The sequence below is a fragment of the Peromyscus eremicus genome, chromosome 5, assembly GCF_949786415.1.
Source record: "Peromyscus eremicus chromosome 5, PerEre_H2_v1, whole genome shotgun sequence".
Classification (NCBI taxonomy): domain Eukaryota; kingdom Metazoa; phylum Chordata; class Mammalia; order Rodentia; family Cricetidae; genus Peromyscus; species Peromyscus eremicus.
Window position 1 is genome coordinate 70,085,563 of NC_081420.1, and position 22,794 is coordinate 70,108,356.

General features: G+C 45.0%; 1 protein-coding gene across 2 annotated transcripts in view; it reads right to left on the reverse strand.

Annotated features, from left to right (window-relative positions):
- Nucleotides 1-540: 540 nt before the first annotated feature.
- The window catches only part of Pip4k2a (phosphatidylinositol-5-phosphate 4-kinase type 2 alpha), a 178,287-nt gene continuing 156,033 nt past the window's right edge, over nt 541-22,794 (reverse strand). For both annotated transcript variants that reach the window (XM_059263655.1, XM_059263654.1), the window contains 4 exons: nt 12,298-12,411; nt 6,031-6,274; nt 4,264-4,367; nt 541-2,750 (listed from right to left, as the gene is read on the reverse strand). In XM_059263655.1, coding sequence (XP_059119638.1) covers nt 2,670-2,750; nt 4,264-4,367; nt 6,031-6,274; nt 12,298-12,411 — 543 coding nt within the window. In that variant the 3' untranslated portion in view covers nt 541-2,669. The remainder of the gene's footprint in view (nt 2,751-4,263; nt 4,368-6,030; nt 6,275-12,297; nt 12,412-22,794) is intronic.

Consider the following 22,794-nt stretch of genomic DNA (forward strand, 5'->3'; position numbering starts at 1 on the left):
ATGAAGGTTCAAAAAAATGCTGTGACGCCAAGCTACCATTGGTTATTTGTAAATAATCATACAACTTTACACAGCATTCATTGGGATTTGTGTGTGTGTGTGTGTAAAACCCTGAGATTTGATGTCAGGAGTCTTTCTCAATAGCTCTCTACCTTATCCATTGAGTCAGGGCTCTCCACTGAACTCAGAGCCTGCCAATATGGCTAGTCTAGTTTGTCAAATTGCTCCCTCTCTCCTGCCTTTGGAATGCTGGAATTAGTGGTGAGCTGCTACGCCCACCTAGCATTTCTGTGGGCACTTGTGCGGCAATAGCTTTACCTGGCGAGCTATCCTCCAGCCCTGTTATTTATTTATTTATTTTTTTGTCTATTGTGTAAGGAGCCCATTTGTCATTTAAGAGTCTTATTAATCACTGTAGATCGAAAGTCAGGCTCTAGAGAGTTAAAAGCTGCCGCAGCACCCCTTTACGTTTCCACAGAACGGCTGAGGATACCCCCAGTCCTATTTCCAATCAGCCGTTAGCACAGAGAGGCACAAGTGTGTGAGTCATCAAAGTGCTTTATTCACAAAGCCTGGCTCACGACGTGAGTGCGCTGTTAGCGCTGGGACACCACACGTGTCCTCGCTCTTGTCCAAACAGTTTATCTGGATGATAGAGATGGTTACAGACAAAAACCAAAGCGTTTTTTTGTAAACTTCTAGAAGCATACAGATTGGCCACAGAGGAAATGGTTACTCAGAGCATGTATGTGTACCTTCATTTCACTTTAGCTTTGTAAAATTTTGGGATCTTGGGTTTGTAAGTTTTGAGATCAAAGGTTACAGCAGAGCTTCAGAACACTCAAACGGATTGGACACCACAATTAACAGTGCCCGGAAACCGAATCATACAGCATTGATTATTTTAAATGCATCAAATACAGATTTGTACAACTATGTTACAGTGGAGTTAACATCATCAGCTAATGAATCTGTGGCAGGTCAGTACACAGGAGTCAGATGGTGTCGACGCTGGCTTCCAGATGCTGTGAAGGCAGCCCACACATGTTGGGCACAGCTGTACCTGGAGAGGCATGAACTGAAGAGACTGGGAAGGCAGCCTGCCAGGGGGCTTGTTGACTTCTAAGTAATTATTGAAAGGTGGATTTTTTTTCCTTTCCAAAACTGCCCACGAAAACCATCTCACCATATTAAACGGGGGTTTTAAAGGCACGACTTCAGCACAGCATGTATGCTGACAGTACTCTAAGCAAGTGTTGCCTTCTGTAACTTGAGGCCTTCCAGGAACACAGGGAAGGGGGTAGAGCCATGATTGGTGCCGGAAGGTTTTAACTTGGTTAAACACAGCCAGCAGTTTAGGGCAAGGAACTTACATAACCAGATTTGGGGTTTAATCATATATATAAACATTAGGTTGATAAATACACATCTCGAGGAACGAAATCCTTTTGCTTTTATGTGAAAGCCTGTCTACTAGGTACTTTGAACAAAACACTCACTCAGAAACACAACTGCAAGACATACCTCAAAACACAATAAACATGTTCCCTACACTGCAAAATGGCTTTACATGTAAACCTCAAAAATCACATGCTGCATATTAAATTTTTAGATTCAAAAATATCCCTGTTTTTCTAACCATGTAAACAGTAAAACTGAGGGTTTCAGTTAGAGGGGATAATCCATAACGAAACTCCACTCTTTAGACAATGGTCGGACATAAACTTCATTAATTGGGAATTGCCTTCGGTTACAGGAGGGTTTTAACCCCTTGCTCCCTTTTCTGCAGTGGGAGGTGTAGCTGTTAATGCCCCAAACTACGCACCTTTCAGGGAAGTTCTACATCTGTTTTGCAGAATTCGTTTCTGCAGCTCAACACAAGGGTGAAACAGTGAGAATCTCCAGGCGAGAAAAGAGAAGCAAGCGATTTTCCTGGAAGTGTTTACGGAGGTGAAATTGTAGACAGTCTCTTGGCATCAGACTCTTGGAAGATGAAGGGCTCAGCCTGGGATACTTGGGGGTGCTGACATTGTTAGGGCAGAACCATGGCCCAGTACACAGGGAAATGCTAGCATTCTTCCGCCTGGGGCTGTGGGCTTAGGCTCAGGAGTCGTCTTTGTGTGGACCAGGAGTGTAACATTTGAAGTACATTTTCCCTTCTTCCAATCATCATCGTCATCATCACCATCATCACCATGAACACGCTCACATCTTTCAACTCAGAGAACAAACTGATCTACAGTTTATCTTGTGGTACTGGCATGCTGACACGCGTTTCCTCTTTTCCCTCCCCCGGGTGCTGCCCCTTCATCCATTCATTCAGCCACAGCTGGAATCAGAGGGGTTGGGTTGTTACAAGCTCTGACCCAAGCTGATCGGTTTTAATTAATTAATATTAATTCATTATTTTAAAATGTGCGCTAGAGCGTGTGCGCACACGCCTGCGCACACAGAGAGAGTCAAAAATAGCTAGAACGATGCTGGGAAATATCAGGTAGCTGTTAAAGCGAGTAGGCCCCCCCACTTCAGTCATCTCGGCTTGAAGATGTAAACAAGAAGGTTTGCTTCCTGCAAGGTGAGCGCTTCATCGAGTTTGGTTTCAATTTTCCCACACCAATGCCACCACCAGCCTTCCTGTGCTCATGTCCATCTGGGGCTGTGCAGGAGGGTTACGTCAAGATGTGCCCAATAAAGTCCAAAAAGCGCTTTGAATACTGTTCTGGATTCACGGTCGAGATCTCAGCTCCAGCCTAGGTGGTTGTGAAGGAAACGTGTATGGATGAGATGCTCATTATCTCCGCAAATTACCATTCAGTCTCTACGGCTATTTCCAAATGCAGCTGAACATCAAGCTAGTCATAAATAAATGAATAAATAAATTGGGGGGAGGGTGCTGGGGACTGGACCCAAGGCCTTGGACACGCTTGACAATCACCTTACCACCAGCCACACCCCAACCCTACAGCTAAGAATACAGCTAAGCAGTCTATGTTTTTAAACTGCTACTCACACGTATCTCAGCCATTGGGACAAGCAAATCAAAGATCTCAGGAAATCTGTGAGTGAAAACGGGCAGTCTGGCAAAGCACCACAGATTACTAACACAGACCTGTGACTGCTGCAATGTTGAAAAAAAGAAAAACAACCACCACCACAACAAACGGGCCAGAGAGGGCTGAGCAATCAGGAGCGCTGGTTGCTCTTCTGGAGGACCCAGACTTTATTCCCAGCACCCACATGGCAGCTCACAACTGTCTATAACTCCAGCTCCGTGGGATCCAACACTCTCTTCTGGTGTCTGCAGGTACCATGCATGCATGTGGTAAACACAGATATACGAGCAGGCATAACACCCATACCCACCAAATGAAAAGAAATCCATCTTAAACACCAAACTACATTTGAGACTTTACCTTTCTATCAAAACTCTCCAACACACTCGACTCTGCTTGGATTAAAATAGTGTCTCCCTATGTAGCCTCGGGCACCCTTAAAGCCTCAATCCTCCTGCCTCAGCCATCCACGTGCTGGGATTACAGGTATGAACTACTATGTCAAACTTCTGGAAGTAATTCCTGGGGCTGTCACCCTGTTTCTCCATTGAAAAACAAAAAGCAGGGGGAGTGGAGTGTGAGTGGGAAAACGCTCAAATTACATTATATGCTCCCACACTAATGGCCTTCTATAGCCCTATGTAGGAAAAAGTTGGGTGTGAAAGTACACTGAAGTATTTTTCTAAAAAAGGGGGAGGGGGAGAAACACAATGGAATCTCCCCCACAGGCTTTTCATGGAGATTCCACAATATTCCTGGATCATGAGGATTTGGGGCATGCATGGTAAATGAGGAGGGTGGATATAAAATGCTTGAAATGATGATCTTATGCTTAGATGACCTCTGTAGCAGAAAAAAAAAATGATTATTGTGAGAAAAGAAATACAACCCTGCACGTGTTGGGGCACCCTGCTTCAGGCTGGAACACTTCATATGAAAAGTATGTTCATTTTTGGGGTGCGTTTCAAACACGGAAGAACCTACTGGTGCACAGAGCTATAAACTCCTGTGTGGAAGGCTGAGTCTAGGCCAGGGGGAGAGCCCGTATGGGGCTAGTGCTACCTGGCTGTGCTGACACCTCACCCCCAGACAATCATCACCACAGAACTGAGAACAGCTCGGCAGAAGGGCAAAGAAGTGTTTCCATGCTACGGACAGTCCCAGGGGCCCGCGGGCGAAGGGTGGCGGGAGGGAGGGAGGCAGTACTTACGCCATGTTTAACGGTTTTTGCAGCGTGGGCAGCTTTCTTTTTTGCATCATAATGAGTAAGAATGTCAATAATCGCCATGAAGTACACCTCTTTTCTAGGGGAGTCTGGAGAGGGAGGAGAGCAGAGGCTGTGGGACATGTGACAACACGCGGAAAAACACACGTTACTCAGGGAGGCAGGTGCAGTGAAGGAATGCAGAAACCACATCCCGGCTGGCTCCCCGTGCCAAGACAAACGCACCAGGAAGCCAGAACAGGGCAAGAAGGCTGCGATCTGATCTGCGGGCTTTCATTCTGTTTCCTAATCTGCGTTCCTGTAATGATAGTAACTGTTCGGATAAAGGAAAGTGCTATTCTTATACTTAAAACAAGTAGAATTAATTATGCTTATTAATCCCTTTCTACCACCAGACACTGTGCAAATTTCTCCTTGGATAGAGTATCAGAACTGAATAAAGGATTTTATGCCTCTATTATCATCTACTTTCTACAGATTCAGAAATACATTGTTTCAATTATAAACAGTAAGAAATGTATATTCGACTATGTCCAATTTTCTTACATTTAAGAAATGGTTTTGGAGGGTAAAATTAAAATATAGCAAAATACAACCCAAATCTGCTTGGCTGATATGCCAAGTTAAAAAAAAGGAGGGATGGCACAAATTACCTGTTTTATTATTTAAATGAGTGGGGTATTTTTTACCCTATCAATAAAATATTTTTTGGCATGGACATGTAGGTAAAGTAGAAAGCCAACAACCAAACACCGAGACTCTGAGGATGGAGATGGGTCTGACTCTCTGGAGGAGGGTCACAGATCCCACCATGGGGATAGCAGAAGGGACCGTGACTCCCATTGTGTGAACCAGGGCCTGCCTCTCCAGCCCTGAAAGGGCAGGCTATGTGGTGAAAAGTCAGCTCTACAAGAAGGCCATCTGAGGGGCAGTGGGCTGCACGTATTTGCCTCCTTCAGGACAGATCTGTGACACACTGGCTTTACTTAAAAGAGAGCCAAGCCGATTTTTCCAGCCTATGTCCTGGGGCTTGAACCTAGGGCCTCACACCTGCCAGACAGGTGCTTCACCAGTGAGCTACAGCCACAGACCATCTTTCATTGTGAGGGAGGCTCTTGCTAAATTGCTCAGACAGGCTTTGAACTTACGATCCTCCTGTCTCAACCTCTGGGACAGATGAGGTTATGGGCCTATGCCACTGAGTCTGGCAAGAAAAAAAATTGCTTACGTAATTTGGGGTATCTAACCTTTTGACACTGAGATACAACACTGTGATCTATAAATGTGTTGGACTACATTGCTGTAGATACCGGTCAGAATACATTGGACATATCTGTCGTATACATTACCTACAAATGTGTATGTGTGTTCTATATAAAAAAAAATGGTAGGTCAGGTGGTGGTGGTGCATGCCTTTAATCCCAGCACTTGGGAGGCAGAGGCAGGAGGATCTCTGTGAGTTTGAGCCAGCCTGGTTTACAGAGTGAGTTCCAGGGCAGCCAGGGCAACACAGAGAAACCCTGTCAGAAAAACAAAACAACAAAAAATGGTTTGCAGCTTTCTTCCATCCTTTAACACCAGGAACTACTGTTCCCTTTAAACACGGAGGACTGTCCGATGTCAATACGCTTGACTCAGTAGAAGGAATCCTGCACGGCAGCACCTCTGTAACAGGGTCAGAAACGCTGCTAGATCATGGTGCAAAAATCAAACCACTTTACAGGCAGAAAGAGCCAATAGCGCTGAGCTTACTTTCATGGCATTTAATTGCATAAACATCAATGTTTGGATCAAATTCGCCAGGAGCCAAGGGTGGTGAGCTGTTGAGTGTATTTCCGGGACTGTCGGGTGGAGTCCCGATTGGGTGGGTGCCATCACTCTCCGCTTCCTCTTCCCCGTCGTTCTCCTCATACTCCACTTCCTCCTGCTCTGCTCGCTCCACGTCGTGGATTCCCACCAGGAGGCTGTAGTCCATGAGTTTTAACTGTGCAAGGAACTGGAGCGGGAGGGGACAGGTCAGTTACAACTTAACAACCGCTAAGATTCAAAGACTTTAGGATCAGAAGAACACACACTGGGGGAGGCTCCAAGGGAGTGGGTGGCGAGAATGCAAACGCGAGCCTCTGCTCGGGTGCTGTTACTGTCCTCCCGTGAGCCTCTGCTCCGGTGCTGTTACTGTCCTCCCGTGAGCCTCTGCTCCGGTGCTGTTACTGTCCTCCCGTGAGCCTCTGCTCCGGTGCTGTTACTGTCCTCCCGTGAGCCTCTGCTCGGGTGACGTTACTGTCCTCCCGTGAGCCTCTGCTCCGGTGATGTTACTGTCCTCCCGTGAGCCTCTGCTCCGGTGCTGTTACTGTCCTCCCGTGAGCCTCTGCTCGGGTGCTGTTACTGTCCTCCCGTGAGCCTCTGCTCCGGTGCTGTTACTGTCCTCCCGTGAGCCTCTGCTCGGGTGACGTTACTATCCTCCCGTGAGCCTCTGCTCCGGTGCTGTTACTGTCCTCCCGTGAGCCTCTGCTCGGGTGCTGTTACTGTCCTCCCGTGAGCCTCTGCTCGGGTGCTGTTACTGTCCTCCCGTGAGCCTCTGCTCCGGTGCTGTTACTGTCCTCCCGTGAGCCTCTGCTCGGGTGCTGTTACTGTCCTCCTTTGACCAATGGGGAAGTTGAGTCCAGGGATGCTGACAGACAGCTGCTGCATCGGACCATGATTTAGTTACTCGGAGTCCACACTCCTAACGACACGGACGTGAAATGTGAACTGGAAATAGCAGAGCACAGCCGCGACTCGGTGTTCTGAAAGGACTCTAAAGGAGGATGACTACAGTTTTATTATCATTTTTATTAATTTTTTGAGAATTTTATGAGGATTGCAGTTTTTAACAATGTGGTCAGATGTTGGACAGTCTGATTGCAACTGCAGTTCACATCTCATAGAGCCGGGAGGGGGTCTGAGAAAGTAAGGAAGGTCATGGAAGACGGCTGAGCGTAGTTTAGCCTGTTCCCTGACCGCGGGGCCTGTAGAAGAGTTGGTCTCAGTCCTCATAAAAATCATGAGGAAGGTACACAGGCTGGGGGTGAGTCCATGATGGACTGTGTGCTTGGCATGTACAAGGCCCTGGGTTCAAAACCCAGCACCAAAAAGAAAATTAAAATACACGAGCCTCCTTCATGTGGTTCCAACATTCTTAGGCAGTTTCCTCTCATTTCAGGCTAGTTCAGAGCTGGGGTTATGCCACCCCACCCCCAAATGCAAAGCTGGCTTCGGAGACCGGCATCTATTATGCAGAAGTCAAGGTACTCCTAAGAGCCCAAGTTGCTGTAGGGGGAAAGCCCTGGGAGTCGGGGGTGCTGGCTTATCCCAAGAATGAAGATTGGCCAGTGGAGAGAACCAGGGAGTCCCCAGGTAGCTTCCAGCAGAGCTCCCAGGAGCCTCCTGGAAAGCACCCGGAAATCCAGCAGACTCCCAGCAGATAATCAGCACGCTGTCTGTCACCAGTAAGTAAAAGCCTGTATGTCCCTACCAACCAGTAAGTGAATGATATCACTGCTCTGGTGAGTACCACATCTCCCTCTGTACGCATTCAATGTCCGGCTGATGACGATGCTAAGGTGCTCTGCTTCCCATGAGGTCCCAGGGGTACTGCCTCCCTGCTCCTTTCCAGACAAGGCTGCAGTGTCTGGTGAGGCAAGACCCAGCTGTAGGTCTGGTCCCTCCCATCTGTCAAGATCTTTGACTTTCCATGTTCTTTCTTCTCCCTTTCATTTTTCTTAATTAATTGGATACACACAGATACATGACGTGCACTGTTCTCATGGATCCACTGAAGTGTGGATGGCTTAACCGAGAGCTGACTGAGCAGCCCATCTGCTGGCTGGCTCCGCACAGAGTCCAGGCTGCAAAAGGTGGCTGGCCACAACTCCTGGAGAACTCACCATCACTCTTGCTGTGACAGAGAGCACTGGCTAGATTAGAGGAAGTGTACTTCCGCACACAAAGGGCACGCCTGGGACATGGTAGGTCAGAAGGTTCTGGATGAAAATGAAACGGAACCAGTCTACACAATGTAAGTGGGAAGAGAGGAGAAGCATGTGGGAAGGCTCCCGACTCGCGAGCTCTCGTCTCCCACTAACTTTACTGCAAATCCCTTTGGTGGGCGAGTGGAATGAGCTGGGCAGTAAAACCAAAACTCTGTGTGTGGGTAAAGGAGAGTCCCAACAAGAAATCACACTATGAGCCCACAGGTAGAAAGAGAAGCCAGGCTAGGGACCAGGGCTCCACGTGGGAATGGTGCCTGTGAACGCAGAAAGATATACCTACTCTTTCCCCCACACATCCCTTTAAGCTTCTTATTTGTTTGTTTATGAGGTGGGGTCTCATTCTATAGTCTTGGCTGGCCTGGAGCTCAGTATGTAGACCAGGTCAGCCTCAAATTCACAGCCATCTACCGGCCTCTGCCTCTTGAGTGTGGGGATTAAGGCGTGTATCACCCACCATGCCTGGCTTAACTCACATATTTCTTTTAAAAATATATTTCAAAGTGCACAGATTCACAACTCCTTAGGCCCCTGCCTGCCTTTCTTTACAAGCCTTGTGCTGCTAGGCCTTTGGTTTCTTTCTTTTTTCCTCTCACAAGATCCAATCTAATCTGATTCCTTTAGAATAATTTTCTCATTATGTCAAATACATGTATTTTAATTTTCTTTTTGGTGCTGGGTTTTGAACCCAGGGCCTTGTACATGCCAAGCACACAGTCCATCATGGACTCACCCCCAGCCTGTGTACCTTCCTCATGATTTTTAGGAGGACTGAGACCAACTCTTCTACAGGCCCCGCGGTCAGGAAACAGGCTAAACTACGCTCAGCCGTCTTCCATGACCTTCCTTACTTTCTCAGACCCCCTCCCGGCTCTATGAGATGTGAACTGCAGTTGCAATCAGACTGTCCAACATCTGACCACATTGTTAAAAACTGCAATCCTCATAAAATTCTCAAAAAAATTAATAAAAAATGATAATAAAACTGTAGTCATCCTCCTTTAGAGTCCTTTCAGAACACCGAGTCGCGGCTGTGCTCTGCTATTTCCAGTTCACATTTCACGTCCGTGTCGTTAGGAGTGTGGACTCCGAGTAACTAAATCATGGTCCGATGCAGCAGCTGTCTGTCAGCATCCCTGGACTCAACTTCCCCATTGGTCAAAGGAGGACAGTAACAGCACCCGAGCAGAGGCTCACGGGAGGACAGTAACAGCACCCGAGCAGAGGCTCACGGGAGGACAGTAACAGCACCGGAGCAGAGGCTCACGGGAGGATAGTAACAGCATCCGAGCAGAGGCTCACGGGAGGACAGTAACAGCACCCGAGCAGAGGCTCACGGGAGGACAGTAACAGCACCGGAGCAGAGGCTCACGGGAGGACAGTAACAGCACCGGAGCAGAGGCTCACGGGAGGACAGTAACATCACTGGAACAGAGGCTCACGGGAGGATAGTAACAGCACCGGAGCAGACGAAGGTGTTTATGGCTAAAAAAAGGTAACTTTATGGGAAGGACTACACGCTCCGAAGCTGCTGTTCATGTGGGTCCATGACAGGAGAAGCGGAGAGGTGTACTCCAGACACAGATTTAAGCTGTGTGATGTAGTGGGCCACAGTGCCACTGATTTCCTGTCAGAATCAGAGTCGACAAGAAGCAAGAAGAAAACTATAGGGAGCTTCATTCTGGCCAAGATTCGTTTTTTACAAATGTGTTCTAAATGTATACATGAAAGCTATCTAGATCCTGCCTGGCATATATGGACAAAAGAGGATTTCTTTTGCAGGGAATAAAAAAAAAATTACAACAGATTTTCAAATGAATTATTTCTTTTTTCAAAGAAAAACAATTGACTTACTGAGTTAAAATAAACTCTGATCTAATTTTTCCTGCTTTGAGGCAAGGTCTTGTTGTATGGACTTAGCTGACCTAGAACTCCCTCTGTAGACCAGGCTGGCCCTGAACTCACACAACCTACCTGCCTCTGTGTTCCAGTGCTGCAGTCAAAGGAGGGAGACACCATGCCTGGCTTCAACTCATAAAGAGTTTATGGAAAGAAAATTAGAAAATGAAACACACACACACACACACACACACACACACACACAGGCACCCATGTACACATGAACACGCAAACACACACGCACGCATGCCTACTTGAAATTTCAGCAGTCAGGCCAGTTGTCAAAATTAGAAAACATGGAACTCATGAAAAAATAAACTAGATTAAATGCCAGTCTTGTTATCAAGGGCAGATGTCAAGTTGCTTCACTATAATTACCTGCCTGAAAATTTAATAACACTTCTGCATGGTTTCCGAAGCAGACACTGTTACCAGCCATTGAGAAACATTTCCAATGAATGGACACTTTATGGTCTGGCTCCAAACAGCTGTTTGTGTGTGAGAGCCACGTACACAGGATTAAACTGTCTAATCCTTCAATCTACGGCATTATTAGAGACAACAAAAGCATTGAGCATCCTCACAGAATCTGACCTGAAGCCTGAACTGCCCAGTTTACATTCTTCCTACAGGCTTACTACCTCAGTGGTGTGCAGCCAAGAGAAAGAAAACAGAAAACAAGATTTTGGGGCAGGTCATAGATCACCCTAAGGGCTACTTACTGTAATTACTAAAACAGTATTATTCTCAGGATCAGAGATTTCTTGATTAGGAAGTAAAAGTCCAAAAGAAAAGTGTTTCCTCTATGCTACAGTTCTTAATTCTCAGGTAGATCAAGTTGATTCTCAAGTAAAGAGAAAATACTTAACTAACATATATTTTTAAAGCAAGTGCCGACAGCCAAGAAAAATGAATTGTTTATTATAAAAGATGGCAGAAAAAATGTTATGTGAGAAAAGCAAACACTTACCTTACTTAAACAAACCAAACACTCACTCTGCAAGTAACTAATCTCCACACGTATACTATGGAGGTTCAAATAACAGAAAAAAAATGTAGTGCAATGACCTACAGGTAACTAAGAATAACCCTGGTCAGCCTGAGGGTCTTTCAGTGAAAAACGCTGTTAGAAGATTAAGGCTCACACTCAGCCACTGCTCGGACCTCCATGAGGGATCAAATGCATGGCACTAGTGCATCTTGGCTGCAGTCATTCAAACTGTTTTGTTTTAATGAGACGAGAAAGAAAAATCTTTCCTCAAAGCCTTTCTCCAAGTAGCAGATCTTAGTATGTAGGGAGCAGTATTTCAGAGTAAAAAGAAGAAAAGGGCACATGCATGAATAAAAGTAACAGCCAAAAGAAACCTAGTGAGCAACTGTCTACATTAAAATAAGCCGCTCCCCTATTTACTTCTAGAAGAATGAAATAGGAAGCCAAACAGGAAAGCTAAACAAAATGATAAAAATGGTAAAAAGAGGGTTATTATTTTTTTTTCTTAAAACAGTATTAAGAACAAACCTCTTTCATAATAAGCTAAAAGCTCACTGGAACAATAGGTCCTACTTCTTGCCACCCTCACCGAGGGCCATGTACCCAAACTGCTCCATGCTGGTCCCTTGGCACGGCAAGGCTGGCTCTTGGGCCTCATGGTGTCAGCACAGCTGGGGGAAGTAGTGAACTGAGGTGAGGTTGTGGATACCAACACGGAGCCATGATTCAGAGGGAAGAGGGTCCGACTCCGAGTCACCAGTGTCGCCGTTTGACGTGCTCTGGTGTTGGAGCGACACCAGTATCCCTGCCCTTCCCATGCTGGCTGCTGTGGGGAGGCCATCTTCACTGCCAAAGGCAGGGGACAGCAGGGTTTCTGGTTTTTTGTCATTTTGACGTGACACACTTCATCTTAAAACCAGACCCTGCAAGACCGGGTCTATCTATTTATAGAACAGATAGAATACATGTGAGCCATGGCTAATGCAGAATACATACATTTCTGCCTTCAGTATAGGTTTGAAAAGATGGCTTCAAAGCCCCCAAAGGCAGCAGAGTTGATGGGGATACAGTGGCGTACCCTTCCTCTTCGTTTTTTCTTACCTCAACGTCCTTCTTCAGTTTTTCCAGGAATATCTTTTTGCTGTTGTCATCAATATAAATCTTTTGGCCCTCATTAATGAAGTCATTATCCTTTAAAGTTGGCAGCTCTTTGGCCTGGAACAAATGAGAACAAGGAGGAAGAGCTTGAATAAAGCCTAAAAGCGACATGTCCTCTCCAACCTGGACACCTAGGCAGGGGCAACGAAGTGTACAGTGGCTTGATATCATCAGGGGAACCAGTGGGCTGTGACCACTGGACGCATTCTTACTGGAGTCAGGGTCTGGTACACTCCCCATCTGTGATACTTCATGATTTTCATAGGAAAGAACCTAATGGCTTTCTTTGGTTCACCTTCTTACAAGAAATTCTCCAAGTATTGAACATATATTCTTGGAGTACCCTACCGGGAACCCTCTACTGTACGATCCAATACCATCCTCTGACACTCTTGGGTAGCCTGAACTGAACGCTGGTTACAAACAGCATGTTCTCTTGTCTCACAAATGCCCATCCATGAGCTCTGTGCATGCAACCTGAGGCTTGGTAGTTGTTCCTCAAAGCCTTGGTATTCTCCACTGCACCGGGAGGCAACTTCCCACTAGGTAACTCCAAAGAAATAATCATGTAACAGGCAGTGGAGTAAGCTGAGAAATTTTACCCTTTACAAGTAACCAGGAGAATGAGCAGGTGGGTAATGCACTTCTGTTCACCAATGCAAGAGGGCTGGAGAAACTCCAAGTGTGGGTTACAGCAGAGAAAAAGCGGTACCCTGTGCTGAGGCATACAGAACACAGGCATCCAGTTTTAAGATGATATGGATTGTACTTCATGCAATCTGCACTCTGGGAAAGTTCAAAGGTCGAAACACCTCCTCCACTCCAATTCCTTTCTGCTAACCATAGCTTATTTCTTTCAGCTGCAAGGAATCCAATATAATACACTGCCCTTTTTGGCCTAAGGCTGAGCCCTGAATGGTCCTTTTTCAGATATTTCTTACCCTTCAAATGTCTGAATGGTACATGTCTCCCTCTCACTTTATAAAGAGTATAAATGTATGCAGGCCTACATCGACCAATACAGATGCATACGTCTACAGGTGTATCATGCATTTCTAAATTACTACATTACTTGCTTTGCCGATTTTGCTTCCCTTTGAGGAGAGAACATTTTGGCCATTTTGTGACTGACATCGCCATCAACATAGTTCTCCATAATAAAGAAGGTTTGGCAAGTCTCAGAAATTCAAGGGCTCTAATCAATAGCCAGTTCCTGAATTACTGTCACAGACAGGGATGCTGTGTGAATGGGTAAAAGCTCCTGCTGGAAAGGAGTTTGTCATCTTGTATGGGAAGTAAGACAACATAGACCTGGGATGGATGCAGATGACTGGATCAGAGTGAGACCCGGGTGGCAGTGGTGGCGCATGCCTTTAATCCCAGCACTTGGGAGGCAGAGGCAGGTGGATCTCTGTGAGTTCGAGGCCAGCCTGGTCTACAGAGCAAGTTCTAGGACAGCCAGGACTACACAGAGAAACTGTGTCTAGAAAAAAACAAACCAACAAACAAAAAAGATTAGAGTTAGATGTGCTTTCATATACTTTCATGCTGAGTTAGAGTCCACTTTTTTGGGGGAGAAGGAGGTATTAATAAAGATACTTTAATATAAGCTCAAGCAGAAGGGTTATGAAAAATAGAGGCACTCAGAAGTAGAACACACCCAAGAGTAAAAGTGTGGGTCTCTCAAAGAGGAGTTTCAGATGCACATTAAAAATAATGTAATAAATGTAAATAAATTAAAAATAATGTAATAAAAACCCTGAACATCTTCCTTCAGAAGACAGCACATTAATATTAATAGTTAGCATCACTTGTACTGGACTTAGAACTGTAAACATATGGCGTCTGTGAGAGAGAGAGAGAGAGAGAGAGAGAGAGAGAGAGAATATGAATGTGTGCGGTGTTTGCATGTGCACATACTTGTGTGTGGGGGCCCTCCTGTCTCCCCCCAACCTCCCCTAGAGCGCAGAGGTTACAGAAGCACACCACTGTGCCTGGCTTTTACATGGGTATGAGGGATCTGAACTCGGGTTCACATGCTTGCTGGTACTTCACCCACTGGGGTATCATCTCAGCTCCCCAAATAGTGAATGAAACACAAACCCTGAAGTCTAGCAAGCTTCCCTCGAGAGTAGTAAGAGGAAACACCCACTCCGATGCAAAAAAAAAAAAAAAAATTGGGGCCCCTGAGAGCAGCCAGACCCGCCCCCGCCCCCCCCCCCCCCCCCCGCCCCCATGAAGTTCAGGAGTCCAGGACTGAGACTCTCCAGGTGGACAGTTTGAATGTTTGTGTGTAGTTATGCTTTGGGGTTAGGAGTGTGATCTGGAGAGTGTTAGAGGGATTAAGATATCCACTTTGATTCTGTAACTCATTTCTATATGTAAGAAATTACTGGGGAAAGATGTTTTTGTTTTGTTTTTGTGGGAATTCAAGACATTTGAGGATTGAGATGATATGCCACAGACGACGCAGTAAATTACACACTGGAGGTGTGTTTGTATCACAAGTCACATTAATGAAGATGAATGCCACTTCAAGCTCACCCCAGCAGAATTCCCTCATGTGACAGGGAAATGTCTAATCCTACCTCATAAAACTCTGGATACCCTGTACCGTATTACTAAGCTCGCTTGTGAATTTCACAGGCACTAAGGATGTATTTAGATTGGATCGAGTTCAAAAAAGGGCAACCAGATTGGTTAAAGGACTTAAGGGCTTATTGGAAGGATCAAGAGACAAAGGCATGTCCTCGGCAGGGCAGCTGGGGGAGAGGAGTCCAATACTGGTGGGCAAACGCCCCCCTCCTAGATGCTCTCCCTAGAACAATGCCTAGGAATACACCCACATCCAGACCTTCTGGGTACAGGCAAGACAAGGGTTGGGTTCAAGATGTGGCAAACACATAAGCATGGCTAAAGGCATCCACAGAGGGACCCTCCTCTCCCAGCATCCAACACTCTTGTGTCTGTATCTGGCATCTGGATAAAATGAGTGAGCATGTGGTCAGTCTTTCCTTGCATGCTGGAAGATGCCCGGCCACGGGTTGACGCTCTGCACCTCCACCTCCATCCAGGGGATACAGATCAAAGCACATGGATCTGGACACAGCTGGACCGGGCTTGCTGCTAGGCTGATCTCAGCTCATCTAAATATTAGCTGTGTGTCTTGGGGCAAGTCACTTTTCCTGTGACGTGGTTTCTTTTTAAGTAGGATTAGCAGCAAGTGGAGGGCCGGTGTGAGGATTTCACGAGTCGCACACGTGGCAGGGGCGGAGCAGTGCATGCCACGTGGGGGTCCTGTGACTGGCTTGCCGGGTTTGCAGGCATGGCTTCTTCAGCAAAGCTGTCCCTGAGAAATTCTGAGCAAAGTCATCTTCTTTTCTAAAAGACGTCACATTAAGCATTGCCTCGCCAGCCATGACTTGGTCCAGCTGCTCGGTCAACCCCAAACCGCTTCTTAAGCCGAGTAATGGGAAAATAACCACAGCTATGTAATAGGGTTAGTGTGTGAACTAAAGGCAACACACAGTGCTTCCCCACGAGAGCTCACAGTTTGTCTTCTCTCCACGCCCCTCTTTTTTCCTGCCTGAGGTTTTGTAGGCTCTTTTACCTCAGGCCATCCATAATATAAACCACGTTTCAGGTTTCCTTTGTTTTCAGTTTTTGTCACTAGTCACATGTTGCACATGGACTTACAATGAAGCCCTTTATCATGAAGGATCTGTTGGTAGGGCTGACAAATTCTGTGCATTGCAAGTGTCATCGTCCAGAGAACATGGTGGCACAGGGCACACACTGGACAGCAGCAGCCATGGCCACACTGCCCGGTTGCTCTTACTGCCCTTCCTCAGTTCCACACACACTTGTCCACCTCAACTCTGCCTCCCTGGCTAGAAAACCTGAGATCTGCAGCCCAGGTTACCCAGCAGAAAATCCCGACTAATAATCTTAAAAAACAAAACAAAACCCAGAAACTCAAGTAAGAACAGAATGTGGCCTATAATAAAAATTAGCTAAGTTACCTACTTGGAGTAATTATTTAAATTTATGTAATATTTATTAAATCTACAGAATGAAATGTAATGCTTTTATACATGCAGCCAAAGACAGGAATTTGCTGATTTTTTTTTTTCCTCTCCTGTTACTTTTCCGAGGTTTGGGTGTTCTTGGTGAGTGTCTCATGGTAGTGTCTGACTTAGTGATTGCTATTTTGCTGACCTAAGGCTTAGTGTCCATGCTTAGTGGCCAGAAAATATAACTGAAGTATAAGGGAGCTATAAATTGATTCATAGGAGGTAGTGAACTCACTGGGAACACTGACCTTGCTAGGAGCCATGGCAGGACAATGAACGTTTGTACAAACAGTGACCGTGTCCAGCTCCTCTGAAAGCCCAGCGTTAAACTCCCTCAGCAGGTCGGTGCTCTCCTCCAGGCAGGAGCAGACTAGGTAGCAATATTGATCAAGGTCAGGACGGGATACATAAGAGACAAACGAAGTGAGGGGCTGTACCACATCAGGGTAGAGGTAAGCTTTTAATTAATTCGTATTCCCTGTGGCTCAATAAGGGGGACAAAGGATCCTTTCGGGGGAGATTTAGTCAGACGCTTGAGACTTTACAATGTTCAGAACAGCACTCTCAATTTTAGCTGTGACCACAAGCCTCCGTGGATGGCTTAGGAGACAAGGTAGAGTGAGCCGCACACGGCTGGGAAAGGTGACAGCCTCAGGGGAAGGAGACGAGAGCCGCCACATGCTTCCCAGGGGAACGGGGCATACACCAGGTAAAAAGCAAGGCCTTGAAAATTTGTTTCATAGTACTTACCCCTTTATACTTAAAATAGAAAATTAGCTTAACTTTTTAACAGAATCTCAGAATATAAAACCAAAAATGTAAGAAAAATCCTTTTTTAACCAACGTATTTTTTCAATGTTTTTTTTAACCAACATAATTTAATGAAAGTAATATTTTCAATTACACATGCATGTGTATGGACAACTACTGTCATTTGTACAGTTTGATGAGCAGTCCATTTTAAGGCTTATAAGATGAGAAATTATATGGGCTTTTGTATTCAATTAAAAAAATCGAGTTTTCTTTCAGATGACAAGTTAAAAATTACCATAAAACATTAAATTTGTCTCTACAGTCACAACTATAACTTTAAAACATACAGAATTCAAACTAAAACAACACTGGGTTTTATTTTCATTCTATATTTTATACAAAAACAAGCAACTGTATTATAAATGGCTATTAGCAATAGGAAAGTGAGAAACACGTTTCTTAAAATGAAAATGCCCAGAGCCCACAATTACATAACATGAGCCACGCTTTTGTTTCAGTCCGCATAAAAACACTACCTGGAAGACAAGTGCCTTGGTCACTTCAGTGTCTAATGCCAACAGGATTTGGTACCAGAAGATTTTAATGCAGAGGATTATATGTATCACTGTACGGTGCAATTAAAGGACTTGTATTTTAGAATGAAATGAATTTTTGTTCGATGTGCTCACTTAGTAATCTACTTAAATGTGTTTTTCACTGTAAGCCTCAATGTCAAAGATGGCTACTTGGTGTGTCTTTGATGGCCGTTACCGGGACACTTCAAGCCGAACACACAACTTAAAAAACATGTAGTCATTATTGTACCATGACCGGGACTGCTTATGTTCCTAATTTACTTGTTATTCCAAGCTCACCTAAATGAAAATAAAATTGTGAAGCAGAATAAAATTCTGTGCTCATCATTAAAAAAAAAAAAAAATCAGTCTACAAAGTAGGAAATTCCCCAGAACTATTCCTGTAAGGGAGAGAATGTAGGTGACCTTGTCCTGGAGGCAGGATAAAAGCAGTTTGATGAAATAACATCACATGTATGGTATCAATTTTGGGTAACAAGAGATGCTAGAGATTTATAATAAAATCAGTTCCGCTTCCCCAAACAGCTAAGCCACAAATTTGATACATGAAAAGGCAAATTAGTGAATGTGGGTGAAGTTCACCGAGAAGAGGCAGAGAGAACAGGTGCTTTCCCACGAGATTACACGTAATGACCTTCCTCACCCACAGAAGCAGATGTTGACATAAGTACCTAGCTTGGGAAGTGGCCTCGTAGACCCTTACTAGCTCTAACTTCCACACTGAAAACAAGGAGAATGTACACATCTGTCACCAGCATCTGGACAGGGCAGTTTCATCATTTCACTTTGGAATCTGTTTGTATGTAAAATATGGAAAGAAAATATACCTCAGCATACCCATGACATTGTGCTGTAATTAGAAGCAAAAAACTGGGTAAATTTTTTAACTGTCATACTGCTACTTAGAACTGTTAAGTTTTAGCTATGGGCTATTTTCTCTAAGTAGCTTAAGATAACATGTAAAAAAGAAAATTTTATTACTTAAAAATACTTTCCCAGCCAGGTGGTGGTGGTGGTGCACACATTTAATGCCAGCAGTTGGGAGGCAGAGGCAGGTGGATCTCTGTGAGTCCGAGGTCAGCCTGGTCTACAAAGCAAGTTCCAGGACAGCCAGGGCTACATAGAGAAACTCTGTCTCAAAAAACCAAAACCCAAAAACAAACAAACAAACAAAAAACCCAAACCCAAACCAAAACAAACCAAACAAAAACCCCACCAAAACCAAAACAACAAAAACAATCAACCAACAAAAAAACCTTTCAAGTTTTAATGACGATTAAGTAACCCTGTAAAAGGTGATAGTAACAAGGTGGCCGTTAAACAGTCTCCAAGGTCTACAAAATAGGACCTCAAAACAGGTTTGTTCCAGGACCTGGAGAGTTGGCTCGGTGGTAAAGATCACACATTGCTCTTCCAGAGGACTTGAGTTCAACTCCCAGCATCTACTCAGGTGGCTCACTACTGCCTGCAAGTCCAGTTCTAGGGGGGCCTAACACCTTTGAAGGTACCTCTGCAGGTACCCACATCCATGTGCACAGAACCACACACACACACACAGACACATCTATATATACATATAATTAAAAATAATAAAAATTAAAATGAAAATAGTGTTTATTAACAAAATAGGTTTGTTCCAATTTGGTTGAAAGATTCTATGACATGAATATCTACTGTTGGAGATAATGTAAGAAAGGTTACAGGGGGCTGGAGAGATGGCTCAGTGGTTAAGAGCACTGACTGCTCTTCCAGAGGTCCTGAGTTCAATTCCCAGCAACCACATGGTGGCTCACAACCACCTGCAATTAGATCTGGTGCCCTCTTCTGGCCTGCAGAGACACATGCAGGCAGAACACTGTATACATAATAAATAAAATAATTTAAAAAAAAAAAAAAAGAAAGGTTACAGACCAAAAACTCAAGAAGTTTCTTAAGATCTCTTAATTCTATTTAACATGAACTTAGAAACGATCTTTACTTACTATTGTAAGAACTGCACATCTGCAGCAGGCTGTCTTCACCAGGCCACACACTACATGTGAAATCTCTTCTCTCTACCCTAACTTCAGCTAGGAGCAAGCTGGCTCCCAGGACTTCCCACATCTAATAGCAGAGCTCTGCGCGTGCTTCTGGTGTGCGGCTGAGTTCTCTCCAGTGGAATGCAAGCTAGCCTACGGCAACCATGCACTCCATGTCAGAAAGGCTGGGCGATTTCAATGCTGCCATGTGTGCCAAATCTGGAAGATGCTCATGAAGGCTCACTGCATGAGGTCCTCTGTTTTTCATACGCCAGGCTTACCAGTCAGGGAAAACTACAAGTAAATTAAAAAGTTGGAAATCCCTACTTGTAAGCAGGGGATCCAACTCAGGCACAGAGCACTTGCCTAGCATGCAAAAGACCCCTGGGTTTCATCTCCAGCATCACACATAACATAAACAAAACAACTCCACTTCCCAGAATACCCTTGGGGTTTCCTCACAGTCTCCCAAGGGGCGTGCTTAGACATGTGCTGATATGATGTCTCAGAATCCGTGTCCATCAACAGCATTAATCACTTTAAGCTTTTCGTAGAACAAGTATAATTTTGGTGAGTATTAAGTGTAGGACTTTAGGTGTGGTCTACTGGTGACCAATATTTCTAGAGAAAGCTCCAGAAAGGTTTCATTTAAAACCAGAGACTTCCACAAAACCCTGAAGCAAGAGAACCAATGGTCCAATCAATTAAAATATATATATGACCTATCGCTAAGCCTCCCAATTCCATCACAAGCATTTTCTTGCTTGGTCTTAAAGCTGGACTCTGATCCTTGACTCTCTGATGCCTTTGGTCCCCAACTCTATTTTATTTATTCAGTCCACAGGACTGACGTTCCTGCTACTGTCTTCAAGTTCTTCTGTCGGGAAGAACTCAATGATAGAGTGCTTGTTTTGCATACATTAGGCCTTGCTTTTGATTGCCAGTATTGCAGAAAAAAAAAAAATAAGGCCTGTGAAATAATGGATGCTTCTGCTCTGAAGGGAAACTGCCCTGCCCTTTGGGTGTTCTTTATACTGCTAAAGAAGGAAACTGAGCTTCCACTTGGGGAGAAGAGGGGAGACACAGAGTATGTTTAAAGTATTAGCTGTCTGGAGAGCTGAAAGTCCCCAGTATTCTCCCCTAAGCTGACAGCGCACCCAGAGTGGAAAGCCATGTTGGAGACAGATTTCCTAAAGGGTACATGGCTGTGCTTTTTGTACCTCGCTCAGTGACCTGGCAACCTCCTTATCTTGCCTATAACTTCGAGGACTAGATAGGGATAGGTATTGATTATAATGGGGGACCACTGAAAGACCTCAAAAGAAATGCTGAAAACTGGTTTGGGAAAACAACTTTAGGTGGGAAGGGGGCATTACTGATTAATTCCACGAAACCTTCAGCCAGCAATAGGTAAAATGTCAGAGAAGAGCCAGCAGCGGGCCTCCTAATCACCAGTGCGACTCATGACACATAGGAATCAACAAGGAGGATCTCTGTGGCCCATTGTCAACAATGATCACTGCCAACGTAGCTCTGTAAATGCCAACTGCGGGGCAGCTGCTTTCTTTCCAGTGGGTCCAGGGCAAAGGTGGTGTGTTAAAGGAATCTTCTTATTCTGACCCTCTGACTCCCATCCCACAGGATTCACTTCACCCAAGAAAATCGGACCCAAGTTTGGAGAATGGTGTCGACTGATGAGCAAAATGGGTATTTGTATAAATCCCCGGGACTCTCTCTCTCAAGAACACTGGCTTTTTAAAGAGTCAGGTCCAATCCCCTGGAGATCAAGTGAGTCCACCTCCGTTTTCTTTTACTCCCCTAGAGTCCCCGCTGTGGAGCTGGCTAGCAGGCAGCATGCTAAGACTGTCATTTGTAAAAAGCAGTCCGCTCAGCTATAATTAGTAATTTGATGTCACACTGGAATTGGAGCGCAGCTGTGAAAAGATCGACCACCAGGGAGATTCGCATTTCTCTGTCTCATTTAGAGGGGGTGAAACTGCTGGAGTCATGAATGGAAGATGCCCTTCCACTAAAAAGAAAAGAATTAGGGAATAAAACAAGTCACAGCAGCTGTCAGAATCTGACAATTTTTTTTTAAAAGGACTGTTCCCATAAAAAAAAAAAATTCTAGACATCTGTATATGCATGTTCTGATACTTGTTGCCATAAAAGTAATTCCATTATTGTTAGGATGCAGGGACTTTATCTCCTCCAGTTCTAGCTCCATTATTATGCTAATGCAAATCACACTAATTATGTGTCAAGATGAAATCCAAGAGATGGGACTTGTCTGCACCTATATCACTAAACATTGAAAATGACAGTTTCAAAACTTGTCATCAACAAGTTAAAAGTATGGGAAATTAAATAATGACTCCAGTGAAGGAAGGCTGGAGCAGGGGAAGAGTTGAGATCACTAATTAAGCTGTGCCAGCGGAGGGTGTGGAAAGGGCGCTCTGCATCCCAGCAATCGTTCTGAACAGGACAGTGACACACGGCAACTGCAGCCCCAGTTACTTACTAGCTTTCCTTTCTAAGAGGCTAAAATATAGGGAAAAAAGCATTTTGAGCCTTCCCCAAGTATTTCAAACTACAGGTACCAGTGATGATCCTGAAGGTGTTTAAGGTTTTACTCAGTAACCCCCCAAATGCTATGCTTTTAAAGAAGAGTTAAAACTATTCACTGATCATGGAAGGAGGGGAAACCAGCAGCTGGGGGGCGGTGGGGGGCGGGGAAGGAAAGGAAAGCAGTTAAAAATACCCTAAAAGCCCAATGCGTCGGAGTAAAACTATAGCAATACATTCCATTAACCGAATGCAGCTGGGTACTTCTGGATGATCGGTAAACTCCCGACAGCGGAGCCATCCTACCTCTCTGCAGCCACACTCTCCTGGGTGACTGTCAATTCTGACTGCCTTTGCATCCCATACGTGCACGCTATTTCTCCCCCTTCTCAGTCAGAATCTGAGCCGTACATGGATGGATGAAGTACCCTAGAA